This window comes from Scardinius erythrophthalmus (genome assembly GCF_964197995.2).
Source record: "Scardinius erythrophthalmus genome assembly, chromosome: 19".
NCBI lineage: Eukaryota > Metazoa > Chordata > Actinopteri > Cypriniformes > Leuciscidae > Scardinius > Scardinius erythrophthalmus.
This window is the reverse complement of record NC_138239.1, coordinates 36,847,685-36,868,000: the sequence shown is the minus strand read 5'-3', so window position 1 is coordinate 36,868,000 and position 20,316 is coordinate 36,847,685. Positions and strand designations below refer to the sequence as shown.

Genomic DNA, 20,316 nt, shown 5'->3' with positions numbered 1-20,316 from the left:
CAGTTTATTCGGCCCGTGCAGTCGGTCTTAAAGTGACAGCAGCCTAATATTCCTACTGTTGTCTGTGTCATTAATGTTAATAAAAAAACTAAATACAGCTTTAAAAAAGATGAACCTTTATTTAATTTCTACAGTGAACAAATAGTGTTATTTTAAATTTAGGCTTAATTATTAATTTCTGTATTTGTTCTTATTTTATTACTGATTGTTCACTTGTTTTTAATAATGAATGAACTTTATCAGTTAGGCTGGTAGTTTTTGATGTGGTATCGAAGAACTTCAAGTGAGCTTTAAGTAATACATAAAAAGCAAAGTTTCATCCCTCCATATATATATATAATTATTTTTGCTGATCCGATCCGTGGCTCAAAAACCGTAAATGATCCGAACCGTGAATTTTGTGATCCATGGCACCACTCCTCCACACAGATGTGATAAAGGCACTGCATGAATCAGACACTGACACTGAATTGAGTGATCTGATCCTAATAAACCTCCACAGCTGTCGATATACACACACGACTGTGTGCTAAAGTTGAAAGGCTGTCCGTAGGAGTAATCCTGAAATGCCATGGTCGGCACGAGGAGCCAAGGTAAAGCTGCTCAGTGGGACATTCTTCCAGCCTATGACACAATCCAAAACCTTAATATTCAATAATTATGACATTCCATTGCCATGCTAAACCACGTCGATTATTATCATCATCATCATGTGCAAGTGGTACCAATAACTTACTGGAAATGAATGTCTACCGATGCCAAGAAAAGAGGCAGCTGAAACAGCCGTCCAAGTGGAACTAAAATTACCTAAATATTTCAGGCTTACGACAACGCTGCCACATACCTACAGTGAAAAATAATAAGCCAACCGTTCGCTCAGCTGCTGGATTCGGTTAGCAAATGGCCATTCTTCATTAGCATTAGACTAAACGTTGCAGTGCAGTGAAGGGAGGAGCTGGTGGGAAGGACAACGGTTTGGAAGTGCTGATCCAGCATACCTGGCAGTTCCTGGATAACACAAAACTTCAAAGCTCCTACTTCTCTTTGAAAGCCATTACGCTTGAACCCCCTTGGCTTTGACAACAGTGCACTTAACGGCTTCAGCATGTTTGGCACAGACCACTGGCCCCAAAATCTTGGATGTGGAGGAGGTGCTCAAAAAAGCCCCCGAACATTAAAGACAGCACTGAGCAGTATATCAACAGACATGACGATGCATTATTAAATGAATGTCCGTTTTAGATTCGCCACTATTTGCCGGCCAACACTGGATACAAGATATTAACTCTTTAACTAATATAACTTTAACTCAAATATCAACTCAACTGCCAATGGGGTCAGAAAAATAAACTTGTTTTCCTTTGAAATAAGTTTATTTTTCTGCTCCCATTGACATATTTCATCTTGTTGTATGCTTAAACTCACTTAATTTTGATACATTTTTCAGAAAACAAGATTTAATATCATGACATTTTGCCTCTGAAGTGTCAGAATGTTTGGATATGTGTGCTGGAAAGCAAGACAAAAAAATTCTTTAGTAAGTAAATAATTTTTCAGCAGTAAAGTACAAGGTGAAGGATAACGGCAGAAGAATTAGCTTCGGTTTCCCTGTAGTTTGGCGTGTAGCACACAGTAGCCAGCGGAAAGTTCCAGCCAGATGCCTAACAAATGGTATGCCACGTTTTGACCAGGAATGAAATCTTCCGCTGCAAACAAAAGCAGATGGGCAGAATCTTCTGGGAAAAGAAACTGCATTTTCTAACCGTTCATCCCCAACACTATTATATTTAACTGGCAATTAATCTCAGTGGAAAGGACTGCAGCAGCACAGTTGAATCCTTGTTTAACGTCTTTTCCACCCTCCACCGCTTTACAGTCAATGTAATGGAAAAAGTCCTAATATTAGCGATGAGCTGCGCTCTTAAATATGAGCCCTGACATACTGAAGCAAAGCAGTGATAAACCAAACGCAGGCATCAGAAAGAGTAACCGTCTGCTTTCGATATCACCATAAAACCACACGGCCATCAGCGCTACAGATTCTATATAACGGCTGGTCTTTCTTTGGTGGAAATAAAACGATTTTAAAAAGGGAAAAAGCCAGACATTCCAGGAATTCCCTGACAGTTCCATACATAAGGAAGGGTTGGACTGGAAAAACAGTGGAGGGCGATCAGGGCCAAAGTGTCTGAGACATTGTCACTCGCATATCACTGTAAAAATACAGGCGAAACGGCGTGTGTTTAACCCTTCCACTGCTTCACGCTCATGACGTTCATCCTGCTGAGATAGTACAAGTCAGGAGCTCTGATAATATGACACTTGAACTTGAACAGTCTTCAGTCTTTCACCCCCTATGACTTGGTCTACCGCAGTATCAAACTCTCTGCCAAGCGTAACATGTATCTGCACACAGAGGGCAAGGAAAACAGAATGATTTCAGGGACACCATTTCTAGAAAGCACACTATATGGTCATAGATCACGGAGGAAATGCTTCTATAAAATGACGTTTACACCCAATTTTAGACTCTCAGCTCTCTTAAGAGATTCTTCAGAGGCCATTAAACTGGCTTGTAAGTTTTAATGACTGTAAACGGTTTGGCCAACGTCGACTAAAGCACCTATTAAATTGCCTAAAGATGATCACACTGAAAAAGTTCACAGAATGCCAATTCACCCTTTAACAAAGCACTTTAGACTGCATCATTGGGGGAAAAAAACAGTGACTGAGTGAGAAAGATGAAGGACTGCACTGTTTCTGTCTCACACCGCTGATATTGTACAAGCTGAATGAGCAGGTAAAGATGCCCTCTGTTTGTTTATCTTTGACTGGCCAGAGTAGAGTTTATACTGACACCTACTGGTGTGGATGGAAGATTTTAGTAGTCCACTTTACGCTGGAGCTGTTCATCTCTTTTGTCATCTTTTCCTTGATTTTTTGATTAATTCTCTTGAACATTTTTGAATTACTGAGTTCACCTTTAACATCGAAATCCAGTTATTCATATAAATGAAATAAATAGCTTATTGGAGGCCATTGTGATGATGGACAGAGGCCAATGGGCAAGTTGGGCCATGATGCCGGGGTTAAACACCTACTTTATTCGAAGGACATCCTGGGTTTTTTAATGACCACAGAGAGTCAGGACCTTGGTTTAACGTATCATCTGAAGGACGGTGCTCTTTGATAGTATAGTGTTCCCCATCACCATACTGGGGCGTTAGGACCAACACAGGCCACAGGGTGAGCGCCCCCTGCTGGCCTCATAACACCTCTTCCAGCAGCTGGCTGGTTTCCCTAAGAGTCTCCCATCCAGGTACTGACCAGACTCAACCCTGCTGGGCTTCAGGTGAGAGCTGCTGGCATCTTCAATGTATAAATTAAATATACACTGATTCTTATAAAAGATACTGTGATATAGCAGTGCAGCGTGCTTTCAGAAACCCTCCCTCTTCCCCAGCACCACCTGTATAGATCTGCTACAAGTAATTGATGTAGACTATATTGTTCAGCAACAGCATGTCTTACTTGCTCACAGCAGTGTGTCTTTGTATATATTGGCAAAAGCAACGCCTGTACTTGCTCTGCAGCAGCAGAAATAACCAACAGCAGCAGTGGAGCAGATCTATCCGCCAAGACCAGACATATCAACATTGTCATGTCCACTACCATGAAAACACTCTCAGAGTTATCATGACTGAAGTGCTGTTATCTGTCACTCACCTTTCATGTAGTATTATATGATTACTGACACTATTGTCTTCTGTAGAGCTGCTTAAAGCAGAGTTGAACTCGTTTCATAATTGATGAACTTTGCAACATTGACACTGTTATTGAACAGAACTGAATCAACATTGAACTGGATTGAGCTGAATGATTACACCATTATCTTCTGTAGAGCTTCTTTAAAGCAGAAATTGAATTTGATTCATAATTGATAAATTGTACAACATTAACATTATGGTATTTTCCTGTTTGTTGATGTGAAGCTGCAGTATAACAGAAACAGTATAATGTATTGTGTAACGCATTATATAAATAAATGTGACTAGTAAAAGAGTTATGACATACCAGCCAAAAGAATACCAATAACATTACAAAACTGCAATAGCAAGAAATGTATCTATATACTTGAGAACAGAATTACTATGAAGACAACACTAGCACAATCTAGTATAGCGCAGACCTGCATGATGAGTTGTGCTCAAATAAGTAACAAGTCATCATATCTGAATCACTTTGATGATGTGAGCAACACAAAAGAAATGCATGAACACTTACCCAGAGTTCCCAGGGGCCGCGTCTGTATGTACTGCTCTCACGGGTCCGGGTCGGACCCCAGGAGCCAATGTCAGACCCCCTCTGCTGAAGATCCCGTTCGACAGGTTCAGATTAGTCAACTGTGGGGAAAACAACACTCATCGACACTGCAGGAAATCATTCTTCCATAGCATTTCTGTCATTTTCCAGTACAAATATAAACTAAACTGTCTCTTGTTGGAATAGCCTATTAATGCAGGCTAATTACTGTTTAGATGAGTGAATGAGTGTGTTCCTCGTACGACTTAACATTTTGTTTATTATCATTTTAATTTTTTTTTTGCTTATAACGTACAGCATAGCTTACATGGATACAATAATTTGTTGTTATAGGCTTTATATTACATATCCATTGTTTGGAGAGGACAGCATTGGGCAGGGTGTGGAATAACAGGTTAAAAAATGTATTTATTTATTTTAATAATAAAAAGAAATGTTTATGTATAACATTTTTTTCCAATTTTTCATCCGATTAATCGAAGAATCGAATAAATAATTGCCAGATTAATCAATTATCAAAATAATCGTTAGTTGCAACCTTATAATCAAGTAATCTGATATATTTTTGGGTTAGTAATAAAAATAGACCTAAGCCTTTAATTACAAAAGCCTTAAAATACATATATAATAACAAAGCAAGTAATCATATGGTTACATAGAACAATACTGTTAAAATGCATAATATACATAATATAAACATTTATCTTAAGTACATTATGTCTTATAACACATGTCTGCAATTTACAGCAGATCAAATCCTGGTTTAATTTTGGCCAAATGACATTTAATTCAAATTTGTACTTAATCTTTAATATTTGGCCTCTTCTTTACAATAGAAATGCTACAGCCACTGCAATCAAAACAAATTTAGAAACATATTGATGTATTCTGTTGTGTTGGCGTAGGTTTATAAATGATTTATGTTACAAATCTGGTGAAATGGCACACATTGCATTCCCAGATGAACGTTATAACCCACCCAAACTCACAGCGTATGCAGAGATGGAGTTTGAGACGCATGTAAATGATAACAGTTCATGAGCAGCATTTACAGTATATGGAGTCGCTCGTACCCGACACGCTTGAAAAATAATTAAAGTTCATATATTAAACACACAGGGCATATATGCCTTTGTGAATTCACAATAGCAATATGCAATAGTATGGTTTTTAAATGGTTTTAATATATAGTGCAGCATTAGAAACTGGTGTAATAATGCAGTTCATGGATTCTCGTCTGTGGAATTAGACACTGCCGATATTTTGCGGTTACTCGACACGGGTGAATCGAGTACTCGAATTACAAAATACACTTCCTTGAGAAGCAAAATTACTTAAGATATTAAGTCTTGTTAACTGAAAAATATATCAAAATATAAAAGAAATACATGTCAATAGGGTCAGAAAAATAACCTTGTTTTCCCTTTTAAGTTCATTTTCTTAATCAAAACTTTAACAGAAAACAAGACTTACTATGTTACGTCATTCTGCTCCTCAAGTAAATGTAACTTGACTTAAAATCGGCATGAAAGAAAACTTGTGATACACACGTGCACACATGCATCAGTTGCATTTGTGAAATAAACTTACGAACGGGCAGAAATCATGAACACAGTCTACACATTTTCTGTTCAAATATCACTGTGATCTTACTGAATGATCAGTCTTACATTTGTTTTGTTCTATTATTCACTATATTTCTTTTATTATTATTATATAGTTATTATTCATGCCTTTCTGAATAAGGCCTTTGGCTTTGTGCACTTTAGATGTCAGTCAGATGTTCTCATCCTGCCGTCCTGTTGACTGTTCTTCATCAGAATAAGCTGCAAAGTGGACCTGAATTTATTAAATCATTTGCTGCCATAACGCTAGTGAAACTCAGTGAGGATTCAGGCAGAGCTGAAAGCCGACTGAGCTAGAAAAGCTTGACCTGCGCATTCTGCACTCATCTGTTTGTTTAAGTGTCAGGCCGGGCGGACGGGAAATGTCAGGCATTCTTCAGAGGCAGGTGTTTCAGACCTCACTGAAGAAAGGCAGATTTGAGCTTATGATCTGCAGTCCTGTCAACAGATATCAAACTCTCAATGCTAAACAGCACATTATTTGTAAAAGTTGACGTTTCTTACTACAGTAGTAAAGATGAGGGTGGAGACTGATATTTAAGTGCCTTCCTTTTTGTATCGCAATGCATGCATTCCAACAATAAAGGCAAAAAAAGGAGAAAGGACAATTAAAGTCACCCTGTGGTGAAAATCCAGCTTTTAATGTTGTTTATGTGTCTATGTGGTGTTTTTAATATGCTTTAAGACAAACCATGTGTAAATTAATAAGTCGACAGCATTGCTGAGTATTTCCTCCTTAAAACTGCAGTGAACCAAAGACAGTCTCAAAAACACACTTTGAAATCGCTGGTGTTTCTGACGTCACAAACTACCTTGTAACCAATCAGATCAACGTGTGATCGTCAACCAGTGGATCTCTGAGCTGAGTGAGTGAGTGGAGGCGGGGCTCATTTGCATATTCATAGAACCGCACATACTAAATGAGGCAAGGGTGTCGAGTTACATTCAAGATATTTTAAGGCATGAAGAATTTTTTTTTTCATGTAAAAAACATTTTAATATGTAATTTTGGTGATCAAAGATGAGTTTTAAGTGATACATGTATTGACTACAGGGGGACTTTAAATACGCACTGAGGTAAGATTATATGATTGGGCTTTATACTGACACCTATGGGTGTATATACAGGTGGTTCGGAGATTGTATTTTTCACTCATACTTGTTTTGTGGCTTGGGCTCTGTAGTTATGTTGTGTGCACTGTGTTTGTTGCTTTATTGTTGGATTTGCTTGTTTTGTTTAGTTTGTTCAAATGAGAGTCAAATGACTGTTCAATTTTTTTATAATTTATTATTAATTAGTGCAAAATGCCCGTGCAAAATCAGTTTTTAAGTGTGTTTTTAGTAATTGCTGGTTTGGTGTGTTTGAGTGCTCATTGTTACAATTACACAGCAAAAGTTCAGTGACTTTTTTATTTGTGCATGTTAGAAAGCACACAGTGAACTCACAAAGTGAATAGGCTACTACAAATGATGGCCGTGAAAGAGACTGTGAACGCATTGAATAGGACATGTTTAGTTGGTGAATAGCATAGGCTACTATTACACAGTAGCGATAGCGTTAAGCGCACCAGAATGAAATATAATATTCAGAAGTAAACAGCATAGCTGACTTACAGATTCAGTTTACATCCACAAATGAATAAGTGCGTCGATTCAGGGAGCAGTGCAAAGTGCCCGTGCAAAATCTGTGTTTGTGAGCTAATCGCCGTCAAAAAAGTTCAGGAGATATTTGTTAGCGTTAGCGATGGCTGATTTCAACACTTTCAGTATGATAAAAAATAACTTTTATATTGATTCAATGGATTAATTGCATTTTGAAAAAAAAAGTGTCATGAATTTATTGCGTTTTTGGGAGAAAATAATCAGTTTTTATAATAAATCTTTGAAAATCAAAATCTGGATTTGAATTTTTTATGATATTATAACCTAAAGATGCTATGTGAAAGTTTGAAACAGAAAATAGTGGTTTTCATCTTGCCACTTTCTTGGTAAAGAAAACACATTTTTACTCAAGTTAATCAAAATGGATTTATCACGTTCTGGAACCAAACTATAATATTCAGAAGTAAACAGTGTAGCTGACTGAGTGTTTAGAATATTTTACTTTTCAGTTTTCAATTCCAGAATATACATGAAAACACAAACACACAACTCCAAACCCCTTCCCCAACCCACCCACGAACTGGAAAGAGAGGAGGAGAAAAAGTAAATAGATAAACAAAATAAATAAATAATGAAAATAATACTAGTATTAATAATGATAAAATGAATTAATCAATTTAAAAAATAAATAAATAAATAAATAAATTGAGAGGCAGGGAAGACAACAGTAAGCACTGACAACAAAGAGCTTGTAAAGACTACAACCCGTCCATCATAGGAGCTGACAACGTGTCCATATATGCTAAATAGGGCTGCCACATCTCTGTAAAAGTATTATAGTCATTCCTGAGTATATATGTATTTTTTTCAAGTGGAAGACAGCTATTCATTTCTGAAACCCATCTTCCTATGGAAAGTTGAAAGTCCAACTTCCATGTGATAGCGATGCACTTCCTTGCAACGCACAGGGCCAGTGAGAGAAGCACTCTTTTGAGCTTTCTTAATCGTGTATCAATATTTGTAGTATCTCCTAATAAGCAGATTTGAGGATCTAATGGGAGATGTAGTCCTAGGAGTTTGGTCATGATGTCAGAGAAGTCGTGCCAGAATGTGTTAAGTTTTGTGCATGACCAAGTGCAATGTAGGAATGAACCCTCTTCTAAACTACATCTAAAACACAGGTTCGATATCTCAGGTTTATATTTATGTAATTTCTGTGGCGTAAGATAGGCTTGATGAAGAAAGTTATAATAAGTCAGCCTGTATCTGGAATTAAGAGTGGCAGTTAAACTTTTTTGACACAATTCAGCCCAGAGCTCTGTACCCATTGTCACACCCAAGTCAGACTCCCATTTCTCCCTTGATTTATATAAACCTGGTTTTAAAGCATCATCCATCAAGAGGGAGTACTCTTTTGAGATAAGACGAGGTGTGTTACCCTCATGAAGCAGTTTTTCCAGATCGCTGAGCGTGGGTAAAGTCATTTCAGGTCCCAAAACAGATGCTGACTGAGTGTTTATGTCAAAATGTTTATTTTTAAACCACAACCTTCTTGGGGCTTCTTTGACCGAGGGCCCGTCCACACGGAGACGCGTTTCGCTGTATACGTATACATTTTTTATCGTATTGGCTTTTCGTCCACACGGATCCGGCGTTTTGGGAGACTGAAACCGCTATTTTTTGAAACCGGGTCCCAAAGTGGATAAATCTGAAAACGACACCCTCGCGGTTTCGTGTGTACAGCCAATCCGTATATTTTGTGAAACGATGATGTCATCACATCACGTGCCGTCTGTGTCACGCGTAACAGCAACAACAATAATGGCGGACTTACATGATTGTGTTCGTGCTGCAGAAGCTACTAAGCCTACTAGCTTTATATATAGCAGAATCTATTGCTTCTATGCAACTGTGGTGAGCAACAAGCGATAATCTTCGTCTTCTTCTTCTTGGTTCGAATACAGCGCGCAAGGTTATGCGCATGCTCAAAGTCTTCTTCTCCGTGTATAGTGTATCTCTGTGGCAGAATTACAGCGCCCCATACTGGTCTGGCATATTTACTACACCGTTTTCAGTCGGTTTCAGTGGTTTCGTGTGTACGCAGATATTTCTTGAAACGACGCCGTGTTTACGGAATTTTTTTTTAGAATGAGGAAAAAAAATGATCGGATAGGGAACGCACCGGCTTCGTGTGGACAAGGCCCGATACAACCCTTTAATGCCAGAATGTTTATTTTTAAACCACAACCTTCTTGGGGCTTCTTTTACTGGTATTTTTAACGATATTTTTTGCATTTCTCATCCAAACAACGTCAAACTTGGCACTGCACTTACTCGTGCCTGTAGCAAGACACCTGTCGAGTTTGAAATCCATCGGACTAATGGTTCGAGAGATATGCGAATAACAGACAGACAGACAGACAGACACACACACAGACAGACACACACACAGGCAGACACACACACAGGCAGACACACACACAGGCAGACATCTATCTATAAATTACAGAAACGTCTGTGTGCGTGTCTGTCTGTCTGTTATTCGCATATCTCTCGAACCGTTAGTCCGATGGATTTCAAACTCGACAGGTGTCTTGCTACAGGCACGAGTAAGTGCAGTGCCAAGTTTGACGTTGTTTGGATGAGAAATGCAAAAAATATCGTTAAAAATACCAGTAAAAGAAGCTCTTAGAAGGTTGTGGTTTAAAAATAAACATTTTGACATAAACACTCAGTCAGCTACACTGTTTACTTCTGAATATTATAGTTTGGTTCCAGAACGTGATAAATCCATTTTGATTAACTTGAGTTAAAATGTGTTTTCTTTACCAAGAAAGTGGCAAGATGAAAACCACTATTTTCTGTTTCAAACTTTCACATAGCATCTTTAGGTTATAATATCATAAAAAATTCAAATCCAGATTTGGATTTTCAAAGATCTATTATAAAAACGGATTATTTCCCCCCAAAAATGCAATAAATTCATGACACTTTTTTTTCAAAAAGCAATTAATCCATTGAAACAATATAAAAGTTATTTTTTATCATACTGAAACTGTTGAAATCAGCCATCACTAAGAAATATCTCCTGAACTTTTTTGACGGCGATTAGCTCACAAAAACTGATTTTGCACGGGCACTTTGCACTGCTCCCTGAATCGAGGCACTTATTCATTTGTGGATGTAAACTGAATCTGTAAGTCAGCTATGCTGTTTACTTCTGAATATTATATTTCATTCTGGTGCGCTTAACGCTATCGCTACTGTATAACAGTAGCCTATGCTATTCACCAACTACACATATCCTATTCAATGCGTACACAGTCTCTTTCACGATCATCATTTGTAGTAGCCTATTCACAAACTGTTTCCTCAAGCATATCGTTTTCTCGGAGTTCACTGTGTGCTTTCTGCCATGCACAAATAAAAATGTCACTGAACTTTTGCTGTGTAATTGTAACAATGAGCACTCAAACACACCAAACCAACAATTACTAAAAACACACACAAAAACTGATTTTGCACGGGCATTTTGCACTAGCACTTAGAAGGTTGTGGTATTCATAAACACTCAGTCAGCTACACTGTTTACTTCTGAATGTTATAGTTTATTCACAGCCATCATTTATAGTAACTTAGCCTGCTCCCTGAATTCAATGCGTTCACAGTCTCTTTCACGGGCACCAAACCAACAATTACTAAAAAACACACAAAAACTGATTTTGCACGGGCATTTTGCACTAGTTTCTGTAATTTATAAATTCACACTTTGTTAAAAAAGAACAAAAATTTGTCATTTTTTTAAGGCATTTCATGTAGGGATGCACAAGTAATTGGAAAACCCCTAAACCCCTTTTATATTTCTCAATCGTTTTTAATTTTATTATGCTGTTCGCAATGCTTCATGGGATTGTAGTTCTGTCTCTCAATAAAACCGTCAAGTAAACAGTTTTGTACATTTGCTTAAAATCAAACTTTGTTGTGATTCTCGTAGCTGGTTGGTTTGGATCATGGCAAACTTTTTAACAAAGACTATTTTAAAATCCCTATTGGAAAAATGAATGAAAAAAAATGCTTTCGGAACCAATGCCGCTCAGTTTGGAATAGTATTATTTCTTATTTTATTTAATATTTTTATTTTTGTTATAATAATAATAATAATAAAAATACTAATAATTATTATATATTGATATATAATCATATAACATTGGCCAAATTGTGGAGCAACTGGACCTTTATATAAATATTTTTTTATCAGAAAAATCACACTTAGATTTTTTTCTCGAATCGTTCAGCCCTATTTAAGTCATATTTGTTAAGCACCTCGTGTTTCTCTCTCTCGGTCTCTTCACCCCTGGCAAGAGGTCTATATATGGCTAAACATGAACTCTAATTTAAATGATGTTCCAGTTAACGGTGATGTTTTCCATGATGATTAGTTTTATGGTGAGTGAATTACTTTATTCTCTCGCTCTTCTGCACAGAAGAAAGAGCTTTATCCAGTGTGAATATTGCAGTGTTTAACTCAATCTATATTTGGAGCTACTGTAAATGGTGCGAGGTGAACAAAAATGTTATGCTGGGTTATGATGATGGTTTGTGCAAATGACCCGCGCTGAGGCTGAAAGGCTCTTTATGAAAGGCTACATGTGGACGACCGGCAGAAACAACCTGAGACGTCCTTCATATTGATTATGAAGTAAGGTTAAGTATAAAAGTAGGAATAATGCGATTTCCAACCTGCTTTAAATCCGCTCTTAAAAATAAAAAACAGACCAAACACTCATAAGGCTTCAATTGCTATATTTTCACTCATTAGAGCAGTCATTATGTGAATGAGGTGTTTAAAACGCCTGCCGGTAAAGCCAGATTTCCAAGGCAAAGAATGCAAGACTGAAAATGCCAACCACTTCTGACGGTGCATTAAATTATTCCTATAAAATTACATCTAAACCAGTAAATGTTATTGCCAATTAACAGAATATTCCACTGCCCTTTAAAATTTCAAATGCAAAACAATATCACCATAGTCAGTGAATGGGAGTCTTTTTTATTTAAATGGGAGGTTGCTACACATTACATGTACTCTGTTTTTAATCTTTAACGTATATTTTTCTATGAATCATCATGTAGTTCCAGACTTTGGATTCTGCCAGAAAGCACAATTTCAGTTGTCTAATGTTTCTGTTCAAGCTATTAAAGCATTAGAGCGGGAAGGATAGTCTCCAGCATGACATGAACTAAAGTAAACAGCTTCTAGAGTAACAGTGTTCAGTAACATCAGCGTCAGGGAATCTGTGTGGTCTCAGAGCCCGGAGAAACGCTTCAGGTGTTCGTCTGAACTAATCTCACTCTTGCACTGGGTGCCAGTTTGTAACATTCTTTTATTTATAAGAATCAATTAGTCGGAGGGAAAACTGCCTGCTAGTTAAATATCAAGAGAAAGCGCCTCTGTGGAGCATCTGATAATGAGACCACACACATACACACACACTGCTTCCTCTATAATGCTCCTGATAAACACACTGTGTGTCTGCAGATCCGTCAGCTTTACTCAGACACACTCCAGATCCTACAGCCCGACCGCACAAACGCCAAGCATTATAAACACTCACACACATTTATGTTGGGCTTATCAATGCAACGGCCAATTAGAAGCATTTAGATGAGTCGATGCAACGGCCAATCAGAGGCATTTAGATGAGTCGATGCAACGGCCAATCAGTGGCATTTAGGTGAGTCAATGCAACGGCCAATCAGAGACATTTAGATGAGTCGATGTAATGGCCAATCAGAGACATTTAGATGAGTCGATGCAATGGCCAATCAGAGACATTTAGATGAGTCGATGCAATGGCCAATCAGAGACATTTAGATGAGTCGACGTGTTGTGTAGCTCATAACTAACTTAAGTGTTGTGTAGCTCATAACTAACTCACATGTTGTGTAGATCATAACTCACGTGTTGTGTCGATCATAACTCACGTGTTGTGTAGCTCATAACTCACGTGTTGTGTAGATCATAACTCACGTGTTGTGTAGCTCATAACTCACGTGTTGTGTAGCTCATAACTCACGTGTTGTGTAGATCATAACTCACGTGTTGTGTAGATCATAACTCACGTGTTGTGTCGATCATAACTCACGTGTTGTGTAGCTCATAACTCACGTGTTGTGTAGCTCATAACTCACGTGTTGTGTAGCTCATAACTCACGTGTTGTGTAGTTGTGTAGATCATAACTCACGTGTTGTGTAGATCATAACTCACGTGTTGTGTAGCTCATAACTCACGTGTTGTGTAGATCATAACTCACGTGTTGTGTAGATCATAACTCACGTGTTGTGTAGATCATAACTCACGTGTTGTGTAGCTCATAACTCACGTGTTGTATAGCTCATAACTCACGTGTTGTGTAGATCATAACTCACGTGTTGTGTAGATCATAACTCACATGTTGTGTAGATCATAACTCACGTGTTGTGTAGCTCATAACTCACGTGTTGTGTAGCTCATAACTCACGTGTTGTGTAGATCATAACTCACGTGTTGTGTAGATCATAACTCACGTGTTGTGTAGCTCATAACTCACGTGTTGTGTAGATCATAACTTGCGCGTTGTGAAGCTCATAACTTACGCGTTGTGTAGCTCATAATTCACGCGTTGTGTAACTCATAACTCACGCGTTGTGTAGATCATAACTCACGTGTAGTGTAGCTCATAACTCACGCGTTGTGTAGATCATAACTCACGTGTTGTGTAGATCATAACTCACGCATTGTGTAGATCATAACTCACGCGTTGTGTAGCTCATAACTCACGTGTTGTGTAGATCATAACTTACGCGTTGTGTAGCTCATAACTCACGTGTTGTGTAGATCATAACTCACGCGTTGTGTAGCTCAGAACTCACGTGTTGTGTAGCTCATTACTCACGTGTTGTGTAGATCATAACTCACGTGTTGTGTAGATCATAACTCACGCGTTGTGTAGATCATAACTCATGCGTTGTGTAGATCAGAACTCACGTGTTGTGTAGCTCATAACTCACGTGTTGTGTAGATCATAACTCACGCGTTGTGTAGATCATAACTCATGCGTTGTGTAGCTCAGAACTCACGTGTAGTGTAGCTCATAACTCACGCGTTGTGTAGATCATAACTCACGTGTTGTGTAGATCATAACTCACGTGTAGTGTAGCTCATAACTCACGCGTTGTGTAGATCATAACTCACGTGTTGTGTAGATCATAACTCACGCATTGTGTAGATCATAACTCATGCGTTGTGTAGCTCAGAACTCACATGCTGTGTAGTGTTGTGTAGCTCATAACTCACGCATTGTGTAGATCATAACTCATGCGTTGTGTAGCTCAGAACTCACATGCTGTGTAGTGTTGTGTAGATCATAACTCACGCATTGTGTAGATCATAACTCATGCGTTGTGTAGCTCAGAACTCACATGCTGTGTAGTGTTGTGTAGCTCATAACACATGTGCTGTGTGAGCAGGCTGATGTGGCTGGACGAGCTGTACTGGCATAACTCTCGTGTTGTGTAGTGTTGTGTAGTTGTGTAGCTCATAACACATGTGCTGTGTGAGCAGGCTGATGTGGCTGGACGAGCTGCACTGGCATAACTCTCGTGTTGTGTAGTGTTGTGTAGTTGTGTAGCTCATAACTCGCGTGCAGTGTGAGCAGGCTGATGTGGCTGGACGAGCTGTACTGGCATAACTCTCGTGTTGTGTAGTGTTGTGTAGTTGTGTAGCTCATAACTCACGTGCTGTGTGAGCAGGCTGATGTGGCTGGACGAGCTGTACTGGCATAACTCTCGTGTTGTGTAGTGTTGTGTAGTTGTGTAGCTCATAACTCACGTGCTGTGTGAGCAGGCTGATGTGGCTGGACGAGCTGTACTGGCATAACTCTCGTGTTGTGTAGTGTTGTGTAGTTGTGTAGCTCATAACTCACGTGCTGTGTGAGCAGGCTGATGTGGCTGGACGAGCTGTACTGGCATAACTCTCGTGTTGTGTAGTGTTGTGTAGTTGTGTAGCTCATAACTCACGTGCTGTGTGAGCAGGCTGATGTGGCTGGACGAGCTGTACTGGCATAACTCTCGTGTTGTGTAGTGTTGTGTGGTTGTGTAGCTCATAACTCACGTGCTGTGTGAGCAGGCTGATGTGGCTGGACGAGCTGTACTGGCATAACTCTCGTGTTGTGTATTGTTGTGTAGTTGTGTAGCTCATAACTCACGTGCTGTGTGAGCAGGCTGATGTGGCTGGACGAGCTGTACTGGCATAACTCTCGTGTTGTGTAGTGTTGTGTAGTTGTGTAGCTCATAACTCACGTGCTGTGTGAGCAGGCTGATGTGGCTGGACGAGCTGTACTGGCATAACTCTCGTGTTGTGTAGTGTTGTGTAGTTGTGTAGCCCATAACTCACGTGCTGTGTGAGCAGGCTGATGTGGCTGGACGAGCTGTACTGGCGGGCCGCCTGCTTCTCCACTAGTTTGCGCAGAGCTGATACGATGGCCTGCTGGTTACACTGAGCCTGGGACGACAGCGAGTCCTTCTCGTTCAGCACTCCAGCAGAAACTGGCCTGGACTTACTCACACTGGCCTTCTGGGTCACTGACAGTCAAACAAACAAACAAACATGAAGAGGATGTGGAAAACACGAGCACTTTAAAACCAGAATTAGTCCATCTTTTAAAACCGCCCTCAAGTACACAAAAAACACAAATGACATTTCAGAAGTGATGGAGGGGAAGAAATACACAGCCCTGCTGAAAAGGCCTAATCTTTGATTATGACAAGTTAAAAAAATAGTTTGTGTTTCTATAATATATGTGTGTGCTGTGTATAATTATTTAGTGTATATAAATACGCACACATGCATGTATATATTCAAGAAATATTTGCATGTATATACTGTATACATGTTTATACTGTATATCATTTATTTTATATATAGATATAAATATTTAATATATAAAAAACACATTTTTCTTAAATATATACATGTATGTGTGTATATTTATATACACAAACTAATTATACACAGCACACACATATATTATAGAAACTTTTATTTCGGATGCGATTAATCGTTGCACAGCACTAAAACAAATATCTATAAAAACATTCCATCACGTAGTTTTTTTCAGCTCATTAACTTTTCGAAATAACAAAATCAGTCTAATTGCAAACGTTTCGTTTTTATGACAAAAAGAAGTATTCAAAAAAATATATTATTTAACTTACAATCTACAAATGAGTGGAAAAAAATATGTTCAAATAATCATAAACAAGTTCTTTGACATTAAGTGGAGTATTTTAACATATTTGTTCCTCTCATTAGCAGATTGTAAGTTAAATGCTACATTTTTTTGAATACTTCTTTTTGTCATTTAAACCAAACGTTTGAAATTAGACAGATTTGAGTGCATTAAAACTGACGAGATGATTTCATGTAAAAAAATTAGTGTTTAAGCTCTGCACTGCAAAAAAATGATTTTCTTACTTAGTATTTTGTCTTGTTTATTTTGTCAGTCCAAATATCTAAAAATTCTTAAATCAAGATACATTTACTAGATGAGTAAAATGCCATAAGAAATTGCGTCTTGTTTTCTGGGGAAACAAATCAAAATTAAGTTTAATTAATTCAAACAGAAACAAGATTATTTTTCTTACCCCATTGGTAGATCATTTTGCTTGTTTTAAGCAACAACTCACTTAATTTTAATTGATTTACCTAGAAAACAAGAAATAATATCTTATGGCCTTTTACTACTTTAATAAATGCATTGTTATTCAAGATTTTTTAAATATTTGGACTGGAACAGGACAAAAATACTAAGTAAGAAAAGCATTTTTTGCAGTGTGGTCAGATTACCATGACATGCTTGAACAAAACAAGGCACCCGAAAACGAGCGAGAAGCGAGTCTTGGGTTTAACTGAGCAATGGCTGTTCTTAATCTCTCAGTCTCTTGAGTGTTTGAGCACTGGTCAGATTACCATGTCCTGCAGAGGACGGCCGAGCTGATCTCAGGCTGCACACGTGACCGGCTGGAGGCCTGAAGGTGTCTGCGGACTGGTTGCGAGCCGAGGCCCATGTGACACACGCAGGCGGTGGAGGAGTGATGGTGCGGGAGCTGTTGGCCAGCGGATGTGGAGGAGGCTCGACGTACGGCGGAGGATCTGGGAGACAGTGCTGTAAGACGATCTGTTCACAGTCTAAAGCTGGAGCGTACGCCGCTTTCAGCAGAGCTTTCCTGTTTCTGGCCACAGAAGTGTGAGTCTTGCTCGTGTGATCTCGCAGCACTCTCGATTCAGGCGAAGCGCTGGCTGGCGCTTCGGTAACGGTGCCGTCTCCACTTTGCCTTTTGTTTCTGATGTGTCCATTTTGCAGGGAGTTGCATTTGCTTTTGTTAGCGTGTTTGGTTGTGCTGCAGTTTCCCGTGCTTTGGGTCGCATTACTTTGACCCTGGTCTTCTGTTAGAGTTGCGGTACTGTCTGTTATTTGGGTCTTGCTGATTGCATCTGCATTCTCTAAACCACCAGAGGCGGCCATGTTGATACATGCAGCTGCTTCATGAAAAAGAGAATAATGAGTGTGTTATAAGCTGTTAATTATTACATGCTGAAAAAACAAACATAGTGTGAAAACTTTGCATATTCTCATACATGTACATATCTTTTTCTCATAACATTTCACACTACTGGTCCAAAGTTTAGAATAATAACGATTGTTTTAATTTTTTTTTTATAAAAACAGTAATAATGTGAAATATTATTACAATTTAAATCAGCTGTTTTCTATGTGAATATATAGTAAAGTGTAATTTATTCCTGTGATCAAAGCTGAATTCTCAGCATCATTACTCCAGTCTTCAGTGTCACATGATCCTTCACAAATCACTCTAATATGAGGATTTGATGCTCAAGAAACATTTATGATTATTATCAGTGCTGAAAACAGTTGAGCTGCTTCATATTTGTGTGGAAACCGTCATACATTTTTTTTTTTTGTTAGGATTCGATGAATAAAAAAATTCAAAAGAACAGAATTTATTTGAAATAGAAATCTTGTGTAACATTATCAAAGTCTTTACTATCACTTTTGAACAATTTAATGTGTTGTTGCTAAATAAAAGTGTTAATTTCATATCTTTTTTTTTTTTTGATAATCTTACTTACCCCAGACTAGTAGTGTATCACTGTTTCCACAGAAATGGGTGAGCAGATGTTATTTTTATATTGTTATTGACGTATAATATTCCTGTCTGTCAAACTCTAAAATCTCATTTGCGATCATGTTAACATTGAAAAACGGCGTGGAATGTTTGATGTCACACCAAAATGCCATTGGCTCTCGTCTGAACTTGACACGCAAATGAGCATATGTGTGATGGAGAATGAGTTTTCAGAGCCGTGGCGGTAGTGACGACAATCAGTGAACAATGACCGTCAGTCTGTTCCTTACAAAGATGAAGTTTGACCTTAATGGGATAGTTCACCCAAAAATGAAAATTAGCCCATGATTTACTCACCCTCAAGTCATCCTAGGTGTATATGACATTCTTCCTTCAGACGAATACAATCAGAGGTATATTAAACCACAGGCAAACCTTCCTTGCGTAAGTGTTCTTTAGATTGTTGATTTCTGTTCATGATATTCAGCTACAATTAAATGTTTTGCAATAAGACTAAATGTGAATGATATCTAAGGTTTTGTTTTTACCTTAATGGAATCGAAATTAGGAATCGATAAGCAGAATCGAAATCGGAATCCTTAAAATTCAAATGATAACCAGCCCTATGACAGAATTAGCACTTTTGGGTGATCTGTCCCTTTAAGACCACCATCTGTTATTGAAGCATGTGTTGTGTCATACTTCACGCGTGGCTGATGAGATGGCATGTGTGGTGTAAAACATGAGGAAATGTCGCTCACTCTCTCCGTTCTCATCGCTGCTCCTCTTGACTCTGCTAGTGCCCAGAAACACACTGGCAGACTTGTTCTTCTGAGTGTAGAACGTAAGGACTTCCTCCAAGTCACTTTCACTGGAAGAAAAGGCAGAAACGGCCACTGAAAAGCCACTGGCAGAAGCTACAGTCAGTGTGAAACTCATTCTCCTCATGTGTCGTAGTAAAGGATGTGTTCACCAACCTCGCCTCCAGAATAAACTCCTGGAAAACATCTGAGTTGATGCAGCGATCTTCATCAGGAATCTTGTCCAAACTCTCCACCATTTGCTTGGTTTCCTGAGGGTTATTAAACAAAGTTGACTTAAAGAGGTCGTGCATTGCATTTGTTTTATTTTATACAGATCCCTGGGGTCCACTTTTAATGTTAGTATCATTCTTTTCCACAAAATGGAAATAACTGGTCATTTTCTACTCTGTTTTTGGCCCTCTGATTTTAACACTAATTTTTAGGGTCATGTTGCCTTGATTTTGCACTTACACAGTTACAGCGGTTATAAAAGAAAGTCTACACACCCCTGTTAAAACTATGGAAGATTGTTTCCACCACAGGATAAAACAATTTAAAAGATAATTGCGACTTTTTATCTCACAATGGCGAGTTTACATCTCGTAATAGTGACTTTTTTTCCTCATAATTGCGACTTTATATCACGCAATTCTGACTTTATAACTCGCAATTGCGACTTTGTATCACGCAATTCTGATTTTATAACACAATTGCGACTTTGTTGGACGCAATTCTGATTTTATAACTCGCAATTGCGACTTTATTGGACGCAATT

General features: G+C 38.4%; 1 protein-coding gene across 2 annotated transcripts in view; it reads right to left on the bottom strand.

Moving 5' to 3' along the window:
• The window catches only part of ttll5 (tubulin tyrosine ligase-like family, member 5), a 144,169-nt gene that overhangs the window by 55,255 nt on the left and 68,598 nt on the right, over positions 1 to 20,316 (bottom strand). Inside the window, exons 24-28 of one of the 2 annotated variants that reach the window (XM_081394556.1) lie at positions 19,716 to 19,810; positions 19,500 to 19,609; positions 17,561 to 18,133; positions 15,986 to 16,173; positions 4,285 to 4,403 (exon numbers count right to left, since the gene is read on the bottom strand). In XM_081394556.1, the coding sequence (XP_081250682.1) occupies positions 4,285 to 4,403; positions 15,986 to 16,173; positions 17,561 to 18,133; positions 19,500 to 19,609; positions 19,716 to 19,810 (1,085 nt within the window). The remainder of the gene's footprint in view (positions 1 to 4,284; positions 4,404 to 15,985; positions 16,174 to 17,560; positions 18,134 to 19,499; positions 19,610 to 19,715; positions 19,811 to 20,316) is intronic. The other variant, XM_081394557.1, reaches the window with a different exon arrangement.